Below are 27438 nucleotides of genomic sequence, written 5' to 3'. Positions count from 1 at the left end.
TCCCAAGCTAGAAAACTTATTTCATTTGAATTCTTGTAGGAAAACTCTTCCCCCCACCCCGAGATCTGCCCTTCCTTAAATGTAGTTCAATATTTTGAATTCTGGACAAAATTAATGGATGAGAAAGTCATGTTTGTACATGAAAGCCAGCTTCTACATTTAGGCTCCCCACCACTTGGATACTCATTTCCCTGTGAGAAAACTTAATTCACATTTGTTGTTTTAGGCAGAAGACTCCATGTAACTTTTCAGAAGTGTCTTGGTTCAAATGGATAATGTAGTCAGTGCCACGGGGCCTCTGAGGGGCCATTTTTAGGGGGACAGTCTCAGTTCTCTGATTTACTTATCCATTAGCACTTTGCCCATGTAGAATGAAAAATCAACCCTTAAAACAACAACAAAAAGCAATGTAAATACTTGCATACAAAATTAAACATGTGATATAAAATAAAGTCTCTGCAAATCAGTATCTGACTTTTTTCCAAAGCAGTTTCAACAGGGCAGGATATGGTTTAAGGCACATTCTGATCTATGATTCCAGATGAAAATCAGGCTACAAAAGTGAGGGGGGTAGGAAGAGGAGACAGTGAATAGTTTCACAACATCTCTTCAATGTAATGTCTGAAGAACATTTCTTCTCTTCTTTTTTTCCTTCAAATTATTCAGTGTTATAGAGAAGCTGCCTGCATATGGAATTATATACATGTGCACTAAATGATGCATTCTGCTAACACAGTATTTTCCATGAACATCTGTAGCACATGAATTTTTCTCATGTTCAACATGATGTTAAACATATAGGTCACAGCAGACCATGTCCCGTTGAAGAAGTTTAGTTCATGAAGCTTTAAGAACAGTTCATCATGAAATATCTTTGTCTTGACATAAGCATCAGATTTGAAGAATTTTTGAGTCTGTGATCAAATACAACATTGGCTACAAAACAAAATGTATTCATGTTCCAGGATATTTTATCTACAGTATCCAAAACCAATGCAAGACAGAGTATATTTTAGAGAATGAGCTTTCTTATGAAAATCCAGTAACAGGAGTGGCTTTTGTCAGCTTTAACATATCAGCCAAAGAAAACACACATTTATATTGTCCCACTGGTTTAACATCACATAGTATCTGCCATGGAATTGGCATACTCTAGCTGGTTTTATTCAGTTATGTATAATTGTATTCCTTTTTCCTCTGAATCACTGACATATCAGAATGTTTACCAAGTGGCTAAAATATGTACAGATTTTTTTAATTTTATGTAGAAACATGTAACATAGCTGTAAACAAGACCTGTCCATATCTAGCTAGCTAAATGGTTTAAGGTCTAAATCATTTCATCATTTTATTCTCTAAGCCAGAGAATAAAGCTTTGGGAAGTAGTGTAGAGAGTACCTCTCATGAAAATCTTAGTCTGACTGAGTGGGGGGAAGCTCAATTAAAGATGTTTACCAGCTCAGTTGTAGACACACTGTAAGTATTTCAGTTAATACTGCTCAACAAAGGTAGGCATAGACCGCAAGTATTTTAAGTTATTCCCAGTTTCAATTTCATTCTACTTTTAGAAGATATTTTCCACTATTCAGATTGATATAAACTAAATTAAATTGTTAAGTTTTTCAGTACATGAGGTAAAATATTATTACCTTTGCTGTGAATTCGGACTACCAGAGTGAAATCACTGATAATAAGCATTGTTTATTTCTCCACAGGCCAAACAAATGCAACATTTCCATGATTGTGTTTGACAGATATGTTAAGAACTGTATTATAATCAATGGCACAAAGGGAAGGAGGTCTGTGACAGTGAAGACTTGAAAATACATCAAGTCATATCCAACCTTCATGCAATAAAAACTTTGTATAAAATTTAGTTTTACTGAGCTGAATATCTCAATGAAACTAATCCAGAGATGAAAAAGTGTGATAGATCATAGTACATTATATTGACTTCAGTGCTTACAACAGCCAAGAAGTGGTCTCTGAACATTTATGATTATGCTTTATATGCTCTTTTGAGAAAGGAGTAGTCAAATAGAAAAGCCAAATCTATTTGCACTTCAACCACTCTTGTTTTTTTGATCTTTTGCCCCTTCCACCAGCACGGTGCCCGTCAATTCTGGCCTTGTGGATTAATCTTAATCTTATCACGATAAAGGGGGCAAAAGGAATCCTTTTGCCATTGAGCACAAGAAATTGTTAGTAATATTAATGACTTATAAGAAGTAATTTGTATAACCACTCCTATCCTGGGGAATGTAATGAATATTCATGAATTTTACCTATAACACTGTGCCTTTGGAGGTACTGGTGTGTTTGGTGGAAACAATTTCCACACCCCGGTGCATCGAATAAAGCAAATTCCCACTTCTCTGACTTGGTCTCTGAAGTGTCTCTGGGCTCGATTGGGGCGAATCAAATTGGCACTCCAGATGGGACCCTGACTCTGCTCGGCTGCTGGATCCAGGGGTAAGCAGACCTCCCAGTCTCAACCCTGAATTTTCAGGGGGAGCTCAGCTCTCCTTTGGCTCACGGCGGGGGTAGACCAAGGACCATCTGCACCAAATTAAGGTATTTGCTACTTTTACAAAAACAGAAATGCCTGCAGGTCCGGGGTACTAGTCCCCGAGGGTGGGTTGAGACTGGGTCTCCCGAAATTAGTCCCGGGCAAGGGGTTGAGCCCTGCTGTCAGGAAAAGGTACTTTTAAGGGTTGGACCCCCGGGGTTGGACCCCGCTATAGTGAAAGGTACCTTTAAGGGGTTGGATCCCAATGTACTACACCATCATACTGTGATCTTTGTTCTGTCTGTCATTATTTTGTTACTGTGATACTGTGTCATTGTTTTGTTACTGTGTGAGTGTGAATGAATGAGACGTGTCTCCGACAGGAAGCGAGAGTGGAGTTGCATCTGCGTTTCCGTTCTCTGGCGACAGAAATGGCCAGAGAAAAGCAAAGCGAGTGGTAAACAGTGAATGAGTATAAATCATATATAAACCGTTGGTTTAGAGTATCTGAAGGGGGGCAGATTGTATTCGTGAAAAGAAAGATTTTAGCTACTGAATTGAGAACACCCAGACCCCAACACCTTTCTAATATTGTTCCATTTGATTTTGCTTTTGAAATTCTGTGTTTTGTGTGCAGAAACAGTTGTGAAGCTTAGACTTAGTGCACTTGTTTTAATTGTGAGAAAAAGTGATATTGTCTATTTGCTCAAGTGCTTTTGAAATTTTTGAATGTGTGTGGAAAATTTTACCTGTGTTAATTTGCATTTTTGCCGGCATATAAATTTATGCGGGGACGCCCGCGAGATGAAAATAACTAACTGAATCTAATAAGTACCTCTTTGGAACTCCTGTGTGTAGCTGCTGAAATATGGTTGTATAGAATGTTGTAGTAGAAAGAGCTTGCAAGTAAATAGAGTGAAAGAAAGAAGGAAAAAGAAGGAAGAGATGAGAAGTTTTTCAGCACCCTCCCCCATCTTGCCTAAAATTTTGGCAGCTGACCCAGGGGCGAGCTGCAGTGCCCTGTATCCTCCGCTTTCGGAGCGGCGGGAATGAGCGCAGAGGTGCTGCTGGCCGTGCCTGCTGAGAGCGTAGGAGGGGGAAGGGCTTCATTTGGACACTGCAGAAAGAATGTCTAGAAATGTGGATTGTCTGTTAAGAGTTTTGTCTGAGTCACCAGAATGACTTTGTGGGACAATGAGCACCCCCAGGCAGTAGTGCGGGTGGGGGCTGGAGGAAGGGCAGAATAAGCCCCTGAACGAACTGGTTAGAAAGATACTGCAAATGTATGTAAGAAAGGATAAAGAAAAGGCAAAGGTGATGCCAAAGGTATTACAACCCCAAAAGAATAAACTGTGAAGCCCCTGGGGCAGAGGAGACAGAGCCAGCCACCAAGACATGGCAAAGGCATTCCCTCCTCAGCAGGAGAAAGCCAATCAGAGCGGTGGCTGATAAGAGATCAGACTGCTATCTGCAAGGCAGAGTCACTGAAAGCAGGAATGTCTGTAGAAACAACTGAATCCTCAGGGGGGAAAAGTCCAGCAATTAATAGAAATGAATTGTTAAGAATGTCAAGACCTCCCATTATACCAGGGATGCCGCACACAAGAGCCCTTAATAATTTTTAAGGTTGGTCTAGATTGAAAAGAGATGTGAAAGCTCTTAATTCACTTTGAATTTTATCCCCAAGAGAAAAAATCGTCAAATATTCAAGAAGCAAGTAGAAAAGATAAAGTGTGCTCCTTATTCAGCCACTATTAGTAAGTGTGGAAAATAAATTTGAAATGCATAAATTTCTGTTTGTTCTTAATTGTAATTGTAATTTACTAAAAAGAAGTTTGATGGCTAAAGTGAGAATGCACATTAACATTGTCAAGAACTACAAAGGCCAACACCGTAGTAGCTTTGCCTGAAAGGTCGTGCTGAAATAAACCCAAAAGTGTGGGCAGCCTCAAAGAAAATGGTATAATAGATAATGAAAATAAATCAATAGTAATAGTATAATTGGTTATTCTCTCTTTAAAATAATTACCAAAATGTAATTGTGCTTAAAATACAAGTGCATAGTAAATTTTAAATTCTTTTGGTGTACACAAAGGTTTAGAGTTTAGTTAAAAAAAAAAAAACCAAAAACCCTAAAGTTCCATGTGTAAAAACCCTCACAAAATTAATTTGTATAAAGGATATACCAAATTTTGTAATTAACCATTTCAGAGTTAAAGTCTCCTGCCTGGGTTAATCTGAGTGGTTGGGTTTTTTTATGAACAAAGACTTGCTCAAGTGCTTTTAAGTTCTTTTCAAGCAGCCAGATAAATTGCCTTAGAAGAAATGCAAATCAGCTGTTAAAAAAAAAAAGAAAAAAAAAAAAGAAAAAGAAATTTAAAACTGCTAAGGAGAAGGTATAGACAAAGTGTGTCTCTCAGCCAATGTGCAGGCTGTTCAGGCAGCCAAGAGCATAGCAATGTGTGCTTAATTCTAGTCCACAAGGGAGTTTAGTCCTCTCTGCATGGTTTGTTGTCATGGCAAGTAACTTTTGCAAAAAGTGTTCTCCCATGCTTTGAGAATTTGTGTTTAGTAGTGTGTCTTGAAAAGTACTAGAAGAGTAACAATTTGAAAGATACACTATCATTAATGAAAGAAAGTTAAAATAAGTGAGATATTGCCTGTCACATGGTCAGCTCGAGCAGCAGAGCTGTAAGTGCTTGTGAAATCCTGCAAACTATATCGGAGCAAGATAGTAGATATTTTTACTAATTCTAAATGTGCATATAAAGTAATACATGCATTTAAGAAATTATAAGAAAAAAAGAAGTTTATTAACCTGCAAGACTAAAACATTAGTTCATTAGATCTTAATTTCTCACTTATTAAAACTTAATTTATATAAGAATTTCCAATGAGGAGTTGAAAGAGGCAAGAATTCATCCTTCTCCCCACTCTAACATGTGTTATCACTGTGCAAGTTTATTTTAACATCCTTCAGTGTGTCCTCATCAAATAAAAAGCTGTGTCCAGATGTGAGACAAGAAGCCACTCAAGCCACAGAAGCAAAAAGAACTTCCCTCATGACTGTGAGATCTACAGCCAGAGACTCCTTTCTAATGTGAAACTCCAAACAAAGAGTACACAAAAGAACAATATTGGACAATATAATATTCAGTAAATCGGTTAAAAGCTGCAGCACCAAAATGGAACACATTAAATGGTTTTGCTTTTTGTATTTCCAGAGCAGTGTTATCCACAGTCAGCTATCCTAGCAAAACCTTGTAATAATTGTAATGGCAAGTATGGCTTCAGATGCAAAGGGGTAAGTAAGCCAGAAAAAAAGGGAAAGCTATATGGGCTTAAATCTAAATTTGTGAAATTGAAATATAACAATAACAAAATAATTTTATTTTTAAAATGAAAAGGTTTCAAAAGGATGGCTGCCTATTCTACTAAGTACTTATAACTGTTGCTGTTTAATGCATATTTGTTTGTCCAGTGTTTAAGAATGCTAAGCCCCACAAAAAGAAAATACTGCCTTTGAAAAATTGCTAAAAGTCATAGACCAATCTGCCAGGCTTTGGGCTCCGCAATTTAAAAGATAATTTAAAATTTAAAATAGCAGTTACCGTTCATATGATGCTTTCCTCTTTCCTTTCTCCTCTGTCTGCTAAAATTCCCACCAAAAAGAGAAAAGAGAACAAGTAATTCAAACCCCACTTCGGCAAGCTGCTGAGGCGAATTGTTAGAGCTCGCAAGAGTCTTAGTCAGTTATCCTTTATGCTTTCCTCTTTCCTTTCTACTCTGTTTGCTAAAAATTCCACCAAAGTGAAGAAAAAGTACCCCATTTTACAACCAAAAAAGCTATCAGTGGTCCTGATCACTGTCTGGAGCCATGATGTGAGCTGCCAAAAACTGAAAAAAATTAATGTCTCTGAGACACTTCAAGATGCCTGTGTGGGGGGGGGGTCAGGGGGCAGGTCAGGCCTTGCCCTGGTGAGACAGTGAACTGCTCCTTACCTCACCCCAGAACATCCCAGCCCTGCAGTGACGTCCAGTAGAAGACACAGCAGAGGCAGTGCTGCACAGAGCTCCAAGCCCAGCCCTATAGTGGGGCCAGCCATGCACACAGCAGAGGCAGTGCTACATTCTCCCCGTCCCTGACTCCAGAGAAACCCGCTAGAGAATGGAGGGCCCAAGAAAGCCAAAAGAATTAACATTCCTCTTAGAATTTCTATAGATTCTGTCTTTCTTCTTTTTCTTCAATTTCTGTCTTTCTTCTTTTTCTTCAAAATAACTGCTCAAAATTCTAGACCTATAAGAAAGCTAATATGTAAAATAAAAAAATCAAACTAAGGTAAGACCAAAGCCCAAGAGTTAGCCAGTGCCCCCAAGGCAGAGTTGATATTAAATATATGAACACAGTGCCCATAAAGTTTTGCCCTTGAGATGACAAAGTCGCTGTGCAATAAGACCAGTATCTCTCCACATTAGTAGTGTTGTTCCTCAACTAACAGGGCTTACTCCGAACTTTTATACCAATAGATAGACCCACCAGATTTCACAGCTTTGCCAAGTAATTTATACCCTGGCCCAAAGTAAGTGAACTAAAGAAGAATCTTTCTGCCACTGTAGAGACCATAATGAATGCCACTGCAGATGCTATAAGAGCACAGCAAATCGAGATTAAGAGCATCTCACAATTAACTATAGATTTGCTATATGCCAGAAGAGAAAGACTATGTACAGTTATAAATACAAGCTGTTGCAATTATGTTAATCCTAACTTAAACAAATGTATGTAATAGTTATTTGTGTTATTGCATTGTTATTTACTGTCTGCAATAGTAGTTATTGTTGTATGATATTATGTACTTAGAATTGCGATGCTTATGTTCAATGGCAAAAGTACAAATTTAAATATGAGATAAAGTACTTACTTTCATGACCTACAAGATTTGTAAAGAATTACAAAATTACAAGAAGAAAAGGGGGGAAGTGAGAAAGGAGTAGTCAAATAGAAAACCCAAATCTATTTGCATTTCAACCATTCTTGTTTCTTTGACCTTTTGCCCCTTCCACCAGCACGGCGCCTGCCAGTTCCAGCCTTGTGGATTCCCTTAATCTTATCAAGACAAAAGGGGGCAAAAGGAATCCTTTTGCCACTGAGCACAAGAAATCGCTAGTAATATTAATGACTTATGAGAAGTAATTTGTATAACCACTCCTATCCTGGGGAATGTAATGAATATTCATGAATTTTACCTATAACACTGTGCCTTTGGAGGTACTGGTGTGTGTGTGTTCGGTGGAAACAATTCCTACACACCCAGTGCATCGAATAAAGCCAATACCCACTTCTCTGACTTGGTCTCTGAAGTGTCTCTGGGCTCAATTGGGGCGAATCGCTTTCTGGAAGCCCTCATTAAGCTTATGCTGGTAGAATCCAACAAGAGATCCAAGTCCTTTCCTGCTTGCTCCTGAAGCCTATGGAGGTTTCTTATGCACTAGTAAATGGTGTACTTTATAATAATTAAGAAACATTAGGTGTTTAGTTATAAAAATAGTGTGTAGATGAGCACTGTATTCAGCCACAAAGATAAACATGTCATGGGCAATTGCAGGACAATGCAAAATGTAACAGAAATCTGGTATATCTGCTTTGCATTGAACATCACCAATTTCCTTTCTCTACTTGTATTTTTTATTTCTCATTGATAGGTTTAAGAAGCAAACAAATGAAAACCTACAAAAATTAACAAAACATCAAAAAAATCCTAAAAGCAGAAATTGCAATGGCAAAAACCAAAATGCACCTGTGCTTCCAGGAAGACAGAGCTTATGATAACCATCCGCATAAGTGGATGCACAAATGTTCTAAGCAAATGAACTCAGATGTCTGGAAAAATTCTGTACCTATTACTTGCTTTGGACATATTTATCTTACATAAACAGGTAAGAGGAGGAGAAAAAAGCCAGATATAAATCAGTATTATATGAAAGCTTTTCACATTGTGGAGAAAGTTTTTGCCCATCATAAACAGGGAATTTTCCCCCTTTCACAAATTGCATCCACTTTTATTCCCTGTGCTACTGACCCTCCTGGAAGAGGGAAGATGTTTTCAGTTTAGAACCTTGATATTTTTAAATCAAAAAAATAAGCAGTATGTATCATGTCCCTTGCAACTCAGTTAAGAAATTACAATGCTGGAATAACCATATGAAACCACAACAGTATACAATTCTAATCAGTAAAAGAATTATGCAATAATTAGGCTATCTTTTAGGTTGTGGGTTTGCCTCCCAATAGATATTTTAAACACTCATCACTCTACTGGATGATATAATAGAGTAAGTCTGTGTTAGTTAATGGGGGGAATTTAGGGCTACAATGTCTCTGCCAAATAAGAACAGTCTGTATGAAAAAAAAACATGGAAATATTCCAGTGTGTGGTCTCGAAGAGTTCCACAATGGCATGCAGACAAAAGCTGCCCTTTTAAAATTTTTAGAATAGATGCAGCTCATACACAAGCTTTGAGTACAGTACCTAGACTAAGTTCCATGGAAGAGATGAAAAGACAAGGCCTTACAAATGCTTGAAGGCTCAGAGATTCATTATACAGGCATCAATGCTTTCATTCTATCATTTGCACTGCTTGAACTACACAAGTCTAGTTAGGCTGTTCAGAAAAGATGGAAAAACAAGACATCATGTCTTTTCTTTGTCAGTACATTGATAAAGGATTATAGACAATCTTCCCTTGTTCCACAGATTCCTGCCTTCAGGGATCTGTTGCACGGCAGTGCCTGTTTGTGAATGCAGACCTTCTGCAAAGTTCTGTCTATGCTTTGACCAGGGCTGAAGAAGGAGCAGCTCTTCACATCTAGCCTGAGGGGTGGAGTGGCAGGGCAGCTAGCCAGCGTTCAGTTCCCTGGCAAAGAGGTTGCTACGCTTTTGTTACTCCTATATACAAAGGGACTTCAATTAGCTGTATGCTGTCTGAGACAAAAGAGCCTTTATAAGTTTCAAAATAGCCTACAAACAGTGCTTGTTACTTCACTGATGTGTGGGACTCTCCTTCCCATGGGATATACAACACCTATTGTGATATTCAAGAGAGGTGTATGTGGGTTCTATCTGGAGCAGCCGTATTTTTTGAGGGGTATTTATAAAACTGCCCAATTTATAGACCACTAGCCAATTTATGGACTACTTAGGTTTGTCTCAAGAAATAAGGTGTCTTTCAAAGATAATTCAGAATGAACTCTGTGGGTGCTGTATTACTTTCAAGCTATGTAAAGTGAAGAAAAGGGCAATGAAACCATGGCAGCAAGTGATCACTGGTGTAGCAGTGCTGACACAAAATTGACTGCATGCACACAGACTGAGGGAGGTTAAACTTACACCTGTTTGATAAAGAACAAGGCTCTGAAAAGAAATCCTGCAGGCAGGACATCTCCAATAAATGTATACTTTTGCACTTTTCTAAAAGCACAACAAAATCCCTTGATATGATAAGTGCTAATTACACTGAATGATATTCTCCACAAGAAAACGTGGTAGAAATAAAACAGTAATATAATTAGATAATTGGTAACCAGCTTACAGCATCCTCTCTGGTAACTTAGAAAGCACATAAACAGCAAAGCTGAGATGCAGAACAAAGCACTTTTGAATTCAAGGGTGATCTGAACTGAGACAATAGTGGTAATATCTTAATGTCAGAAATTAAGTCTCCAGAGTCCATGACTTGAAAAGCCTCAATTTGTTGAAAATTTCTGAATAAGTCAGTATGTTTCCTGATTTCTACCAAAACAAAGACCACGTAAGCATTTAAAAGAAGAGCTAGGCTGCAAGGGAAAGTACTAAAAATTGAGGCTCTTAAGAACTCTTGCAAAGTGCACACAGTTAGTGTCACATTTGTTGCATGCGCATTAAAGCAGTTTCAACCACAGGAACAGCTGCTTCTGTTCCCTTCAGATTCTTGGCCTCTTCAACACATAAAACACAACATACTTGCTCTGGGCATGAATTAGGGATTGGTAGCAGGAATAAGAAGCACTTCTTGCCAAAGAAATCAGAAGACACAGAAGCAAGTAGATACAGTAGATACTGTTCATACATGCAACAACTATAGTAGAAGTAAAGGGAGAAGAGAGAAAATTTTAAAATTTTAAAGTAGGATTCTAACTTGCCTGTGACAATAGAAGTTTCTGTGCTCTGATGGAAACGTCACCCAATTAGCATTTCTGAGAGATGCTTTCTAACAGGTAGTTTCTAACTGCATGTTTTATAGCTGACCCACCTCATACATTTCTAACCTTTAATTAATTAACAATTAACACCTTTAATGTCAAAGTACATTATGTTTACAGCTAAAAGCAAAGCTGCATGGAGATGAGCACTTAAACAGCAGCATTCAGTTCATCTTGAGCCTCATTTTTAAACAGGCACTCAAAGGAAGAATTGCCTCCTTTTCTAATAATTAGAATAATTATTTTCAGTGTTCCACTAATGGAGTATCTAAACCCAACATTTCAGACATGACAGCATTTAGAATTAAGCAGGAGAATCAAAATAGGGAAATACATTGAAAGCCAAATATTTTTCCATGGCAAGTCTTAATTCTTAGCAACATTAATGGAAACCATTTAACAACAAAGTGTTCAGTAGATCAACCTATAATTGATTTGCTGAAGCTATCTTCGGGGGATATCTGCCACAAATTATTTAGAAATAAGGAAAACCATAAACAGGTGCCTTGAGCTGTATAGAAGATTTTTCTATAGCTAAAGATAATTTTATTCTGTGTTGATGTTATTTGCTTTTGACAACTATTAAGCGAGGCAAATTAAACAAAGAGAGTTTTTTTTTCAGTTAAAACCACAACACTAACTATTATTGCATCAAAACTCATCATCAGATTTATTGAAAACTCTATCAAGATCCTCCTGGATACTCCTTATTCATAGCCTAAGCAGTAAAACTATACATAATATACATGAATTTGCATTTGAACATCATATAATGCATAAAATGAATGCCTGTGATTTTTATTCAGGTTTTAAATAGATTAGCTGGCTTCCTGCTAGGTCCAGCACTTTCTAATGCATTCTCCAGATATACCTTTTTCTTTTAAATCTTAGTGTTTTCAGATAATTTAGCACAACAAAGGTGACAAGCAACAGTAGCTTAGCTGCTATTTTTAGTAGCAAAGAGTTAAGGCCTCAAAAAATAATCCTTCATTTAAAAAATTCATAGCTAGATCATATTACATCTTTAAATATATAATCATCTACTACCAACTCCTTTTCCATGCTTTCGCGTTTATAAACTGTATAATGGCAAAAAAAAGCCTTCCAGAACATCCATTCCTCTGGTTAAGGATCTCCTTGACTTGAGCATAGCTACTGTAAAGCTCTCTTGTCAGCTTCACTTGCCTGGAAAGTATCACCCCTCTTCCCTCAAATGGAGAGGGATGCTTAAAGCCACAAGGAACTCAAGTCTCCTATTTTGATATCATCAAATATCAGCAGAGAGATTGTGGAACATTGAAACCATGCAAACAGAGATAACAAGAGCAGGATAGCCTCAGACACTGAGCTGCATTTCCTCTTATTTCTGTGACACAGCTGCCTAATTGTTCTGCACTAAAATTGGACAACGAATGTGAACATGGGACTCCCTGTTGGCAATTAAAATCTGGATTATATTAAATATTTCTTGGATAATTCTTCATTATTCACTTCTTTTTTGTATGATTAAAATAGGACTGCTAAAATAAGTTTCTCTGACTTACACATCAAAATTCACCACTTACGTGTCCTATTTATAAAACACTATTGTGTTAGCTGCCTTCCTACACAGCTCATTTTCACATTACTTAGGAAATAGGGGTACCTTACCAGGAACAGTTCTGTACAGCTCAGATAGGCTGCTGACCTTTTGGCTGAAGGGAATCTGCTGATGGCATAGTGCAGGTGCTGTCACCAGGAGAGAGAGAAAAGGGCAATTCCTCTTCAGTAACAGCTAAAATGTCAATAGTGCTATTAAAATAAATAAGTAAATAGAGACAGACATTTCCTTACCATACGTCATCTCTGGTGACAGGGGAAAAGCTGATGTGAATGTAACAGCTTCATTTCCATTTTTTATTTTGGAGAAGATGTCCCCATCTATTTCGTCTTGACAATGTGCAACAACCATCTAAGAAAAGGGACAAAAAAGCAAAATTAGATTGTGATAATTCTCACTTAACCCTATGACACAGTGGTGCATTCTTCATCAAATTATAGAAGGTTTCCATAATCAGATATAATGTGATCTGCTGTTCCAGCAGAGAGATCTTGGAACACTGAAAACTTGCAAACACAGAACTGGCAAGAGCATCCTTAAACATTGAATTGCATTTCTGAGGTAACTGCAGTTATTTATTCTTATTGCCATGATATGACTCCCCAGTTGCTTCACATTAATTTTGGACATGGAACATAAGACTTGCTACTGGCCACTCACTTCAGTAAGTATTTAGTGAAGAATTTTTGATTGTTTACCTCCTTGGTTTTCCCTACAGCAACTGGTGATCCTGGAATTACAGCCTGGTGAGTAGCAGGAGACTTCATCCATCCACACCTATTATACAATGGCTGCCCAGGAATAGCATTGTCATACTGCCCAACACTCAACTTTCTGAGCCTTTTCCCTGTTGCGTCACCATCTTGCACACCTGTTGCTGAAAACAAACAGGCAAGCTAATGAAGAAACTTTGGTTTTCAGTTAGAGCTGGTAAAACAAATTTCAATATTGTGACTATTACACTATTGTAACTGTTTTACAAGACCACATAGGTGGGGAAAAGATATCACTTGTACTTAGCTTCGCTGACGTCAGTTGGAACACAGTTGAAGTGCCCTTTGTTCTAGAGGAGTCAGTCAAGCAGCATGTTTCCTCTCATGCCCATTTTTGAAACACCCCTAGTGTCATTGGAAGAGCAAGCCAGCAGAGGCCGCTATGGGCACTCCAGTGGGAAGCCTCTTGGCACTCCTGACACAGTTCTTGGCAGAAAAAACATTGCTGCGGTCCAGGACTGCGTTTCCACCTTCCCCGCGCCCCACCCCTTAAAAAAAAAAATCAGCTTATTTTTAGGTAAAACAGACCCTGACCCTTATAAACTCAGTTCACTGTACACCTTTTGTGACACACATAGCAATCACACTTAATCACAAAAACTAGGTATTTGTGACACACAGGAGCTGTAACCCTTCTGTGGAACAGCACAGAAGAGTAAGCTAAACCAGCAGAACAATCCATGATATTCAAGTATATAAAGCAGTATTTGTTTCCAAGGACATTATTAAGAGCATGTCACTAGATACAGCTTTATGATTAGCAGGATTTCATACATGGTCATCCACTCCAAACAGCAGGCACCACCAGATTACTCCAGCAGCAATTGTTTTTTCCACCCTTCTTAAGTCAACAATAGGGATCTGTAGAACTTACTGAGTAGTCACAAAAATGACCACATGCACAGCAACTTTTCAAATACTCATCTGAGAGCTTCTACGGTCTATATATGCACTTTGAGAATTAGCTATTTCTCTAAAAGAGCTGAATATTTCTACAAGAACTTACTTTAATTGCTTGATGTCATTTAAACCTTTACAGTCATTTCCAACTCTAAATACATGTTGATGAAGCACATCTCCTACACACCCTGATCATGGAGCCGTAACACTAGGAGTCCAAAGTGTGCCCTTTATCTAAACGAGCAGGAGGGCTGAATCAGTAACTTTGGTAGAGAAAGATCATAGCATACACCTTACACACATATCAATTTCCTAATCTGAAGTAGCTGATAGAAGCTAAGGTGTAAAATCCGGCATGCAACATTAGTCTATGTTACAGACATTTCACCTTGATTACATTGCACAATTATAGAGCAACAATGCACAAATACATTTCTGTATAGGAGAACAATTTTTCTTTAAGTTTGAAACACAGACAAGGGTTTTAGATTCATATCTACGGTACTTAAGGGATTCTGCATTGACATACGTATGTATCAACCTGAGTAACTTGCTGACAAGTAGTGGCTTATCCTAAAAATGTTAACAAATCTCTTGTTAAATTACAAAATTAGACACTTTCAAAAAATCCATCTCTGCTAGCATCAAAGGCAGCGTGATAGTAACTACTATTAAAGCAAGTAAATAAATTAATAAATATATCCCTGTTAGTAATTTTTGAAAATTCTGCCAATAGTGTTAAATTTCAGGGTCCAAATACAGCCAGTTATTTATTTTATCAAGTCAATATTTATAAACCCAGCACATTTTGGAAAAGACACAACTAAGATTTAGTTTTTACGGTGTGACTTTGAAAGCTAATACTTTCTTAGCATCCATATTTAACTCTTTTTCCCTTGACTTGAATCTTTACTTGTGGCCTCTCATTTATGGAAAGAGTACCTTCTGAAGACACTGTAAGCAAACTAGATGCATCACTCAAGACCTTCAAAGCCAGAAAAGGACATGAAATCACAAGTATCTTCCAAACCTCTTACATGATGCTAAAAAAGTCTGAATGAATTCTACTGAAATTTGAGACACTTAGGAATGCAGACTGAGCTCATACTATTCCAGCATTTACCAACTTTTTGCATTGGATTTCTTGATTTAATTGTAATTTTTGTAAAGAAAAATTAGTGGAAATCACTGCAGAATCTCAGACCATCTGAGACCAGACACTCCCAGTCCCACCACTTCTCCACAGGAGGCAGTGGTGTGCAGAAACAACACATAAAGAGTTTCACTCCATTTGTAACCAAGTTACAAAGGTATAAACAACTTACTTCAGATTATGCCTCTTAGTTAACATGACTTGTAGACTATGTAATGATACAGAATATCTACCTTTTGGATGGATCAAAACAGACCTTTAAAATCTAATGCAATTTTCGCTTGTCACGCTAATGAGAGGACTTCATCACCAGTAATATTGATACACTCACGAAGCTTGTAATTTCTACAAAGTGAACGTAGTCCTCAGAAAGCTAAAACCAGGTCTCTTAGGGAAAATGGACATTTTCCTTAAACAGACTGGAAGTGCTTTACATACCGAATTACCAGCAGATGCCAGACAACAGAAGGGAGAAGTTGAGCTGATATATTTCAATAAAGCTTAAAGCAAATAATTCAAATCTAAAAGATTAAAATTAAGTGAAGGAGTGAGCAAAAAATTACTTCTACTTAGTTCCTTAATTTCAAAAATGTACTTCAAAGCTGCCTCATTTCATGTAAGAGATGTTTTAGACTTACTAATTTAAAAGGCACCTTTTACAGTGTGACGTGTCAGCTGCCAAGACTTCCTACAAAACTCGTTTTTGTTCTTACAATTTAGCTTAAATTTTCGGGGGAGCTTCGTAAGTATGCCAGGAGCACATATTTATTTCTTTGAAAGCATATTATATACTCTCATTTCTCTCTTTTCCCATGTGAAAAGTAATTTTTCCCTACAAAAGTAATTTTGTTTTCCCTGATGAACAAATAATAACATTCCAACAGATTGGCATCAGAACAACACCAGGCACTTACCTTGTCACAAACTTACCACCATGCAAAAGCTACAGCTACCAGAAGTGTGGCCAGTGGTTAATGGTTAATTATTGTTTGGTTTGTTTAACTGCTTATCTTTTCTCCACTAATATTCAGAGGGATTTATAACTATTAGAATGAAAACAAACAAAAACTAAGAAAACAAGAAAACAAAGCTTAAAACCTGGTCTACAGTGGCTTGTCAACAACAGTGCCGTATCTCGTATATTAGCAGTTGCCCCAGGTAAACTTCAAACCAAATTATGCTGACACTTCATGTGTTAGACATGCCTGTATTTACTGAGTGCATAAGACACACCATAAAAAAGTCCATATTTGCTTTCAGTTACCACAGCATCCAACAAGACTATGCTTACATGTTTCCACTTGATTCACAAGGCTCACAAGGGCTAGCCTCAAAACCAGCTTTACTTGAGAGTGGGGCAAGCACAGCATACATAGTAGAACTCTCTGTGAAGAACTTTTCTTGTGGAGGTAGAAAAAGAAACTGGGCTGATAGCCCTTCTACCCATCATAGAAGTCCTTATCATTTGTAAAACAAAACTATCAGTCTTTTTCAAACCAAAGCACTGTCCACTGAAGACTTTCCCTTAACTTCTACCTAGTTTGTATCACAGCTTACTGTGCAAATTACAGTCAAACTGGTAACCCATTACAACAGATAATTACAAAATAAAGTTCAAAAGAAATGTGAAAATTTCAGCATCTTCTTGTTTGCTACTCCATAAAAGGCTCTAAATCACATTACTTTGTGCATGCAGAGGGATAGTTTTAATGATTTGAATACTACTGTAGGCCATCCAGCTGTCCTTCTATAGTTCTGCATTGTTTTTCTTGATAGAGGGGCAGGGGAGTTTTCTTGCTTTTTAAACTAAGCAATATATTAGAGAAAATATTTTAAAAACACTATAAAGAAACTCATTCAAACGGCTTGAATGATGTGAGGAGATGGTGTCACCCCTCAGTCTCCTTCTCTCTGAACTAGAAAAACCCAGTCTCCTCAGCCACTCCACACAGGATATGCCTTCCAGCCCTATCCTCTGGACACATTCAAGCACCTTAGACCCTTTTTACATGGTAGGGCCCAGAACTGCACACATTACTCAGCATGAGGCTACACCAACACTAAATACACCTTATAAAGCAGGTTTGTTTGGCAATATTTCCTTCAATCTATGGCAGAGCAGTTTAGACAATGCCACATGATATCAAATAAACAAGAATTAACTTAAAACTGGAGCCATTAACTGTACATTTTTAATATTCAAATGTAAGGCAAAACACTTTATCATTTGCAGTATCTTTTGGAAATCAGCAAACATTTACATCAGTGTCAATGTTTTAAGAAAATGTGCTACATTGCTAGATTTAGTAATAATTTGCTAACTGTTATCAATTGGTGCTGTGACTCGGATAGGGGCAATTCTTAGGAGACCCCTCAATGGGAGGTGCCCCGTTGTCACAACGGCCTGGAGAGGGTACCCCTTTGAAACCCTTACCGACGAACCTAAATTTCGGGTAGTGAGCGAAGGAACCCCTTAATCTTTGTGCACAAAGTCCGGACGAAGACGTGAGACGCGTGAGTATGTGTTAATTTATAACACAGGGAATCTGTTCGGTCGGGGTGGGGATCCTAGAGTGCGGTGTCTGAGACGTCCGGCACGGACAACGTGAGTGTGGACTCCTTTGTAGTGCATTTCCCACATCCCGCGAGGGCCTGGGCCACGAACAGGAGGACGTGAGAGCGTGTGTGTGTGAAGGCACTCTGGAAAATGGGACAGAGGAAGAGCAAGCCGTCTGGACCCATGGGGGGGGAGCCCCAAGTAAGACTCCCGGATATACCACCAGATAGTCCTCTGAGGTTAATGATCAAATATTGGGATGATGATCCACGTACACGAGGGAAAACTAAGGCAAAAATGATTAACTATCGCATGACAGTCTGGGGAGGAAAACAAATTAGAGGAGACCCTCTTTACTGGCTGGTTTTTGGATCCTCTGAGGATTGGATTTGCCAAGCTCAAAATTTGTATGTAAACTATAAAAAGCCTTTTAGCCAGGAAGAGAGTGATTATGCAGCCCTGTGGATAACTAGTGGAAATAGGACAAGCCTGTTTGTTCTCAGCAAAGGAAAGAGAAAACAGGCGGAGGAAATACCTCCAACCTATGTTCCCCCATCCCCCATGCCAGATGCTGCAGTGCCCCCTCCAGCACAACCTCTGCCGGTTCCAAATGCACCACAGATGGAGGGGGATGACACTCCACCACCCGAGAGACAGGTTACTAGAAGCCAGGCAAGGAACCAGTTATACACTCTCAGAGAAGTAGGCATGGGTATGGTTAATCAACCAGGGGGAGGACAGGCGCCCGGTATCGGATACATAGCCGTCCCTCTGAACTCGGCCGATGTCAGGGAATTTAAAAAGGAAATGGGGCATTTATTGGAAGATCCACTGGGGGTAGCAGAAAGAGTAGATCAATTCTTAGGACCAATTATTTATACTTGGGATGAGATACAGTCAATATTGAGCACCTTATTCACAGCAGAAGAGAGGAGAATGATAAGGGCAGCTGGGATGAGGATTTGGGAAAACAATCACTCACAAGGCCCCATTGGAGATGTTAAATGGCCCCTTCAGAGGCCTAATTGGAACAATCAAAATGAAAACGATAGAGCACACATGCAAGATTTAAGGACTATCATAGTCCAAGGCATTAAGGAGGCCGTCCCCCGAGGACAAAATATGACTAAGGCCTTTAATGAGCTTCAAAAGAAAGATGAAGACCCTACTGAATGGTTGGAAAGGCTCCGGAGAAATTTACAACTTTACTCCAGCATAGATCCTGATTCCCCAGTAGAACAAACATTGCTAAAAACCCAATTTGTAGCAAAGGCCTGGGTGGATATTAGGAAAAAGTTAGAAAAATTAGAAGACTGGCAAAACCGGGGGTTGGATGAGTTATTGAGAGAAGCACAGAAAGTGTATGTCAGAAGGGATGAGGAAAGTCATAAGAAACAAGTTAGAATGATGGTAGCAGCTGTAAGAGGGGGACAAGAGAGAACCACCACTAGATCACTGCAAGAGAAATGGCCCCCGAAACCTCCAAGAAATACGGAAGGGCAAAAGAGGAATGAGGTAGTCTGCTTTTACTGTGGGAAAAAGGGACACATGAAGAGGGAATGCCGCCAATGATTGGCAGACATGACAATGTTCAAAGAGGACTAGGGGTGTCAGGGGCTCTATTTGCTGGGGTCAAAAGAAGCATCGGAGCCCCTAGTAAAATTAAAGTTAGAACCCCAGCATCAAGAAGTTGAATTTTTAGTGGACTCCGGAGCAGAGCGCACCACTGTGCAGAAACTGCCTCAGGGATGTAAAGTATCCAAAGACACTGTACAAGTAATAGGAGCAAAAGGGGAACCATTCGGAGTCCCTATAATTAAAGATGTGCTAATTGAAACAAACTCTAAATTGGGTATAGGTAGTTTCTTATTGGTACCGGAGGCAGAATACAATCTACTAGGGAGAGATTTAATGGTAGAATTGGGAATAGGATTGGAAATAAATAAACAAGGATTAAATATTAAAATATACTCCCTTAGCACAAAGGATGAGCAACAGATAGACCGAAAGGTTTGGTACACCCCAGACTCAGTGGGGAAGCTAGACATCGAACCTTTCTCAATAACCTTAACAAATCCACATATCCCAGTAAAAATAAAACAGTATCCGTTATCTGAGGAAGGGCGAAGAGGACTGAAACCCGAAGTCGAAAGGCTAATAAAACAAGGGATTTTGGAGCCCTGTATGTCCCCATTTAACACTCCAATTTTGCCAGTAAAGAAACCAGATGGTAGTTACCGATTAGTGCATGACTTGAGAGAAATAAATAAAAGAACCGTTGAACGGTTCCCTGTGGTAGCCAACCCTCATACTATCCTCACCCAACTAGGCCCACATGATTGCTGGTACAGTGTGATAGACTTAAAAGATGCATTTTGGGCTTGCCCCTTAGATAAAAACTGTCGCGACTATTTTGCATTTGAGTGGGAAGATCCTGACAGTCATATAAAACGACAGCTACGATGGACTGTCCTTCCCCAGGGATTCACAGAATCCCCTAATCTATTTGGACAAGCCCTGAGTCAAATACTACAAAACTACCAAGTGGGACCAGAAGTTAAACTCACACAGTATGTAGATGATCTACTAATAGCTGGGAAACAAGAGGAATTAGTGAGGGAAGAAAGTATAAAGATGTTAAATTTTTTGGGGAAACAGGGACTAAAATCTCTAAATCAAAACTGCAATTTACCGAACAAGAGGTAAAATACTTAGGACACCGACTAATGGGACTAAAAAGCTTGATCCCAGCAGGGTACAAGGGATTCTGTCAATGCTGCCTCCCCAGACCAAGTGACAGATTCGACAATTGCTAGGTTTATTTGGAGACTGCAGACAATGGATTGGAAATTACAGTAAAAAAGTAAAATTCCTATATGAAAAATTAACATGGGATGGATTACTTAAATGGACCTCCCAAGATGGGGAAAACCTTCAAAATCTAAAAAGGGAGTAAACAAGTGCCCCCATACTAAGCTTACCAGACTTAAAGAAACCTTTTTATTTATTTGTAAATGCTGAAGAAGGAACTGCATTTGGGGTGCTAGCACAAGAATGGGCAGGAAGTAAAAAGCCGATAGCCTACCTTTCAACGTTATTAGACCCAATTAGTAGAGGCTGGCCTACTTGTCTACAGGTAGTAGCGGCAGCTGCTGTAATGGTAGAGGAAGCATTAAAAATAACATTTGGGGGTGAGCTAAAAGTTATGTCCCCACATGACATTCTGGGCATATTGACACAAAAGGCTGAAAAATGGATCACTGATGCCTGATTGCTGAAATATGAAGGAATTCTGGTATCATCCCCCAAGCTTACTTTAGAAGTGGCATCCATACAGAACCCAGCACAATTTCTGTATGGGAACCCTGAGAGTAACATCTTATGGCACAATTGCCTACAAACCATAGAGGAACAAACTAAGATCAGGCCAGACTTAGAAGAGGAAGAATTGGGGAAGGGTATGAAATTATTTGTAGATGGTTCCTCACGGGTACTGGAGGGGAAGCGCAAATCGGGATATGCAATAGTGGATGGAAGTAAATTAGAAGTACTCCAATCTGGCCCACTAAGCCCAAGTTGGTCGGCTCAGGCATGTGAGCTGTATGCAGTTTTAAGGGCTTTACAAATTATAGGAAAAGGAGAGGGAACTATTTACACAGACTCCAAATATGCATTCAGGGTAATACACACATTTGGAAAAATCTGGGAAGACAGGGGCCTTATTACATCACAAGGAAAGAGCCTAGTCCACGAGAGACTCATAAAAGAAATTTTAAAAGCTATTAGGGTACCCTCCAAACTTGCAGTGGTCCATGTCAGGGGACATCAAAAGGGATTGGGAACAGTGGTACGGGGAAACAACTTGGCTGATGAAGAAGCTAAACGAGCAGCATTACTACCCCTCTGGGTAAGGAATCCTAGGGAAAGTTGTTCTACCTGCAGGTATGACTTGGAAGGATTCCCTTGTTATGCTTGCTGGAAGGACTACGGAGTGGATAGTTTAGTTTGCTCCTGTTACAGTCCTGATGGGCAATCAAATTCGGACAAAGATTTTTGTTATATTCATGGGGAAAACAAACCATACATAGATTACCCCTGTACAACCTACCTGCTAAGCTTTACAACAATAGAGCAAGAAAAATTGAGGCAAGTGGGTATAAAACCAAACTCAGAGGGTAAATGGGTTTTGGGAGACGGAAGAGAGATTTTACCTAAGCCTATGGCCTTAAGGGTTCTGAAGAGACTCCATGAAAAGACCCATTGGGGAACACAGGCCCTGGTTGATCAGTTTGCCAATAAATATATGTGCATGGGTATTTACAACTTAGCTAAACAGATAACCATGGGATGTGTTACTTGCCAAAAAGTAAACAGACATCAATTAAGAAAAAGAATCCCTGGGGGCAGAGAACTGGCACATAGACCTTTTTCCCACATCCAGATTGACTTTACTGAATTGCCTTTAGCCGGAAGGTATAAATATTTACTGGTTATAGTAGACCACCTCACTCACTTTGTGGAAGCCTTCCCAACGACAAGAGCCACAGCACAAACAGTTGCAAAAACTTTATTAGAACAAATAATTCCAAGATATGGCCTTATAGAAGTAACAGATTCAGATCAGGGACCACACTTTATATCTAAGATTACAAGAACTGTATCTGAGGCGCTCGGAATTGCCTGGGAATACCACACCCCTTGGCACCCTCAAAGTTCGGGCAAGGTAGAAAGAATAAATGGAGAAATAAAAAAGCAACTAACTAAATCAATGCTAGAAACAAAAATGAGTTGGTCTAAATGTTTACCATTAGCATTATTAAACATTAGAACTCAACCCCGTACAGACATAGGGATCTCCTCATATGAAATGTTATATGGAATGCCATTTAATTTTTAGAAATGCCTGAAGACCACCCGGCCACATCAGATTTCCATTTACAATCCTATATAACCAGCCTAGAAAACCCAAGGAGAAAACTCCGTAAGAAGGGACTGGTGGTTCAACGACCACCCCTGTGGCTACCTATCCACTCATTCCACCCTGGAGATGAAGTTTTAATAAAATCTTGGAAAGAAACATCTTTAACCCCTCAATGGGAAGGACCATATGTTGTGTTGATTACCACAGAATCATCGGTCCGGACAGCGGAGAGAGGCTGGACCCATGCTAGCCAAGTGAAGAAGTTCAACAGAGACCCCACCTGGAGAGTGGTGGAACAACCACAGGACTTAAAAATTAGGCTTAAGAAATCCTAGCCTGCCTGTGCATGAATCCTATAACTGTATACTTGAGAAACCAAGATTTATTGCTTGGAGAATATGTTAATAATTATATTGTTAAGTGCAACATCCATAATTGTAATTGCTACCCTTTTGCTTGCTTTATATGTAAGGTGTGCCAGGAATAATAGTGGGCCCATTGCAAGGGGGGGGGACCTCCTAAGGGAATTTGCCGAATGTGTTAGTGATGGGACATATATGCATTTGGGATACACCAAGAACTGTATTATTACCACTCAAATGAACCCGCACCAATGGTGGCAAACATCACCGGCGGGGAGTGCAGAAAAGCCCTGGTCTATTTGCCTTGTGGTGACCTCATGGTTAAACATGTCAACCGGGACAGCTACAAGAAAAGATCCTTTGTCCCTGAGACCCCTGAAAAAAATCCTTGCTGCCAAGAAGAATTCCATCCCCGTGACTCGCTGCAACCAAGCCAACGGGCGAGGCAGAGGGATATATACAACCAGTGGGGTGAACATACCTGGGCCTATGAAAAGATCTGGTATGAGCTGCCCCAAATCGAGAAGGAACCCGAAACAGGCACCACCGTATAAGGCTAAAAAGGGGACCAAGGCAGGGTCTAAACAAACTAAAAGAATTCAAAAAGCACTTGGACTCCCATCTTCCTACCACACCTATATCTTGCTTTTAAGCCTAGTATTTACATGTACTACCGCTGATGTGCTACCCCACCAACCTTTTCGCTGGACGTTAAGACAATGGGACAGCCAAACCCTAATCCAAACCCGACTCGGACCGGGACAAATCAGTTTTAATGCATCCCTTTGTGCTTTAGCTCCTATAGAACCTTGTATGCTTGAAGGTAAAGGTTGGTATTTTTGCCCTAGTGCAAACCCCGGAAAGGGATATTGCAACCACCCAAATTCTTATTACTGTGCTTATTGGGGATGCGAAACCATAGCTTACCCCTAGCTCCCAGACGGAGACAAGCATATTAAAGTTGGGTGGGGACCTTACGGTTGTAATCCACCTGACTATAGTAGCCAGATTGGAAGGAGGGGAGCAGGGCCCAAAGTAACCTGTAAATGGTTATACATAAATATAACACAACCCCAAGATCCTACGTGGCTACTAGGCAAGACCTGGGGTATAAGGTACTGGGAATCAGGAACCAACAGAGGTGGTCTTATCTATATAAAAAAGGAACCTCTCCCCAGTGACCCCGAACCAGTGGGACCAAACCGGGTCATAATAGACATGATAAATACTGAAGCAGATGGATTAGGCATAGACCATGAGGAAAGTACCTCCATATCCAAAACCGAAATACCCCCAACCCCCTCGGGAGAAATAACTGATGAATTATGGAGACTTATGGTAGCCAGCTATAAGGTCCTAAATAAAACACACCCAGAATTAACAGACCACTGCTGGCTATGCTATAACACCAGACCACCCTTCTATGAAGCTATGGGTACAATTGAAAAAGCTAGAAGGGTAAATGGGAGCAACTCTGCTCAATGTCTGTGGAAATCTGGCAAAAGAACAAAATCTGGTATCACATTGGCGCAGGTATCAGGAGAAGGAAGGTGCATAGGAAAAATCCCATCTTATAAAATGCACCTATGTAAAGTAACAATGCAAGCCCAAAAACCAAAAGAGCTGGCAGATTGTCTAATACCAGCTAAAAATGCTAAATGGGTATGTGCAAGTGTAGGGGTTGATGCCTGATGGGTTTTTTGTGTATTTTTTATTTTACTTTTATACTCTCTTTATATCCTTTATGTATAACCTTTTACCCACCCTTCCCCGTTCCTGTACTTTTACTCCCTGTATCTTAACCCTACATTCTATCACCCCAGTACCCCTTGCCCTGCTCAGAATCCTTTGGGAAGACGAAACAAACCCTCAATCTCAAAAGCATGACGCACAACCTTGAACAGGGCCCCCATCACTGAGACATGTTTTTTGTAAACCAAGTAGCAATCTTTTGGGGGGGGGGCAATTTTAATAAGGGAGCAATTACTTCATTTGTTAGACTTCTTATTGGAGACTTGGAGATAGGTATTCTAATCTAGGCTGTCCATAAATTGTATATGGGGGCTATTGTCGGAGCTTTTTGGCTTTTGGGGCTTTTGGCCTTTGAGCTGGCCTTTGAGGCTTGCTTGTTCGTTGGTGCGCATCTGAGATCCTATTAAACCAAGGTAAAACCCCTATCCCATACTGTGTGTCTGCGTCTTAAAATTTTCTAGCAATTTAAGGCATCAGGGTAACTCCCTGTATTCCCTTAAAGGAGTTTAATCAATCAAACTATTGCATACAAGTAGTAATAGTGCCAAGAATCACCTACAACCCAGGTGATTACATATATGACCACCATTCGGTCCCAGGGCACCACCTTGTAAAAAGAGAACCTATTACAGCTATAACTATCGCAACCCCATTGGCATTAGGCACAGCAGGAGCAGGCACAGGTATAGCCTCCCTTGTAAAACAAGACACAGAATTTGCCAATTTGAGAGAAACCGTAGATGAAGATATAGCCAAAATTGAAAGTTCTATTAGTGCCTTAGAAACATCATTGAGGTCCCTATATGAAATGGTGCTCCAAAATAGGAGAGGATTAGAGCTCCTACCAGCCCAAGAAGGAGGACTGTGCGTTACCCTAAAAGAAGAATGTTGTGTTTATGCAGACCATACAAGAGTTGTTAGAGATGCAATGTCTGAGCTCCGGAAAGAACTGGATAAGCGAAAAAAGAGAGAGAGAGTCGACAGAGCTGGTATGAAAGCTGGTTCAATACCTCCCCATGGCTAACGACTCTACTCTCCACACTAGCAGGGCCCCTAGTAGTAATTGTACTAACTTTGACTTTTGGACCATGCATTTTTAACAGGCTGATGTTAATTAGAGCAAAATATGAAAGCATACCTGAACAACAAGAGAGTGAGATGGAAGAAGAGTTCATCTTAAGCCTTGAAGCATTAAGGCAATTCTGCTAACAAAATGGAGATACAGAGAGAGGGGAATTGTGATGGAAATTCGCAGAATCGCAAGAGAGAGGAAAAGGGGCCCGAACACATCCTGTTAAGGCATCCTGTTTGTCCACAGAACCAAATAGAAAGGGGAGGGAGACCCCCACCCTGCACATCCTGTATCCTGTATTTGTTAGGAGTGGGCTGTTATAGAATCATCGCTTGGGGGGGAAAGGGGGGGGGGCACTGCGAACATGCAAGAACTTGTTTCCCACGACCACCGAAGGGCAGAATAAGACCACCTAGCAACACCACGACGCAAGGGGCTGTACCAACTCCGGAAGATATACGTGGTCAGAAAATAGAGACTGCATCAAAAGGAGGGGCTCGGACTATTTCGGCGCAGTTATCTGCCCAGCGCTGCCTCGCTGATACCCTCTTGCTCTAAATAAATCAAATTATACTTAATTGGACATTGTCTCTGATTGATTATTGAGACCCAATTTATAACACTAACTAGATGAGTAATCAAAGTTTATGTATAGGTGACTTTTTGGTTTTCTAAATCAAAAGGTGTTACCAAGCTTTGACCCTTCTGCTGGAAACAGTATAATTTTTAAATTTTTTATTTTATTTCTCTAGTTAGGCTTAGTTCACCTTTGCCTTGGGAAAAGGAATTTTTACCATTTTTTCTTTTTTAAGGGATGTAGCATCACTCTACAGAGATGAGCTTAACATATCAGCAGACTGGGAGTAGCCCAAAAGATACCCAAAAAGATAACGAACATCAACAGAACATCAACAGAACTGGACATCTGAACATCAACAGAACATCAACTGGACATCAGCAACTGGACATCAGCAACCATCTAAAAACATCTACCGCAGACACTGCCTCTGGCAGAGCTGAAGACAACTAGTCCGGAAAGGACTGATAAGAAAAATAAGGAGTGAAGATCTAATTAACATCAGAGGTGAAGAAATTTGGATCCAATAGGAAACCGAATACTAAGGGCTGAATAATTTTAAACCAATAACCATTGAACCAATACATCTCTATGAATTTTGCCTATGTAAAGTTTGGAGGAAAATCTTGTAAAAACCATGTGTCATGGAATCTCTCTGCACACCCGGGCTATGTGTGGACGAGTTTATTTCTGTGGTACATCCTGGCCAGAACAACATCCTGGCCAGAAAAAAAAGTAATGCCTTGAGTCTCTAATATTAAAAATGTTGTTGGAGGGGTTTTTTTGTTTTTTCCCACAATTTCGGTGATACTAGTACTATTAATTGAAATTTCACATTGACCTTAACAAGTACTGAAAATCTGGAAAGAAGGAATTGCTGCCGTCAAAAGGAAAGAAATTGATTATTCAGTTCCTACAAGACACTTATTTTAAAAATTCTCAGCTGCAATTATCCAACTGGTTGCAAACATGATTCATTGTTATAGTACTGAAATATAAACGTCTGAATTTGTAAAACAGATT

General features: G+C 39.6%; 1 protein-coding gene and 1 pseudogene across 1 annotated transcript in view; one reads left to right on the top strand and one right to left on the bottom strand.

Moving 5' to 3' along the window:
* Nucleotides 1–27438, bottom strand: part of TNS3 (tensin 3) — a 198760-nt gene that overhangs the window by 67304 nt on the left and 104018 nt on the right. The window contains exons 15-17 of the mRNA XM_085051666.1: nucleotides 13047–13225; nucleotides 12582–12699; nucleotides 12399–12476 (exon numbers count right to left, since the gene is read on the bottom strand). Of these exons, the coding sequence (XP_084907792.1) occupies nucleotides 12399–12476; nucleotides 12582–12699; nucleotides 13047–13225 (375 nt within the window). The remainder of the gene's footprint in view (nucleotides 1–12398; nucleotides 12477–12581; nucleotides 12700–13046; nucleotides 13226–27438) is intronic.
* On the top strand, nucleotides 17915–19388 carry LOC146441409 (uncharacterized; annotated as a pseudogene).

The sequence above is a fragment of the Lichenostomus cassidix genome, chromosome 2, assembly GCF_008360975.1.
Source record: "Lichenostomus cassidix isolate B80296 chromosome 2, HeHo_3.0, whole genome shotgun sequence".
Classification (NCBI taxonomy): domain Eukaryota; kingdom Metazoa; phylum Chordata; class Aves; order Passeriformes; family Meliphagidae; genus Lichenostomus; species Lichenostomus cassidix.
The sequence above is the reverse complement of the archived record's forward strand: the minus strand, read 5'-3'. Positions and strand labels throughout refer to the sequence as shown.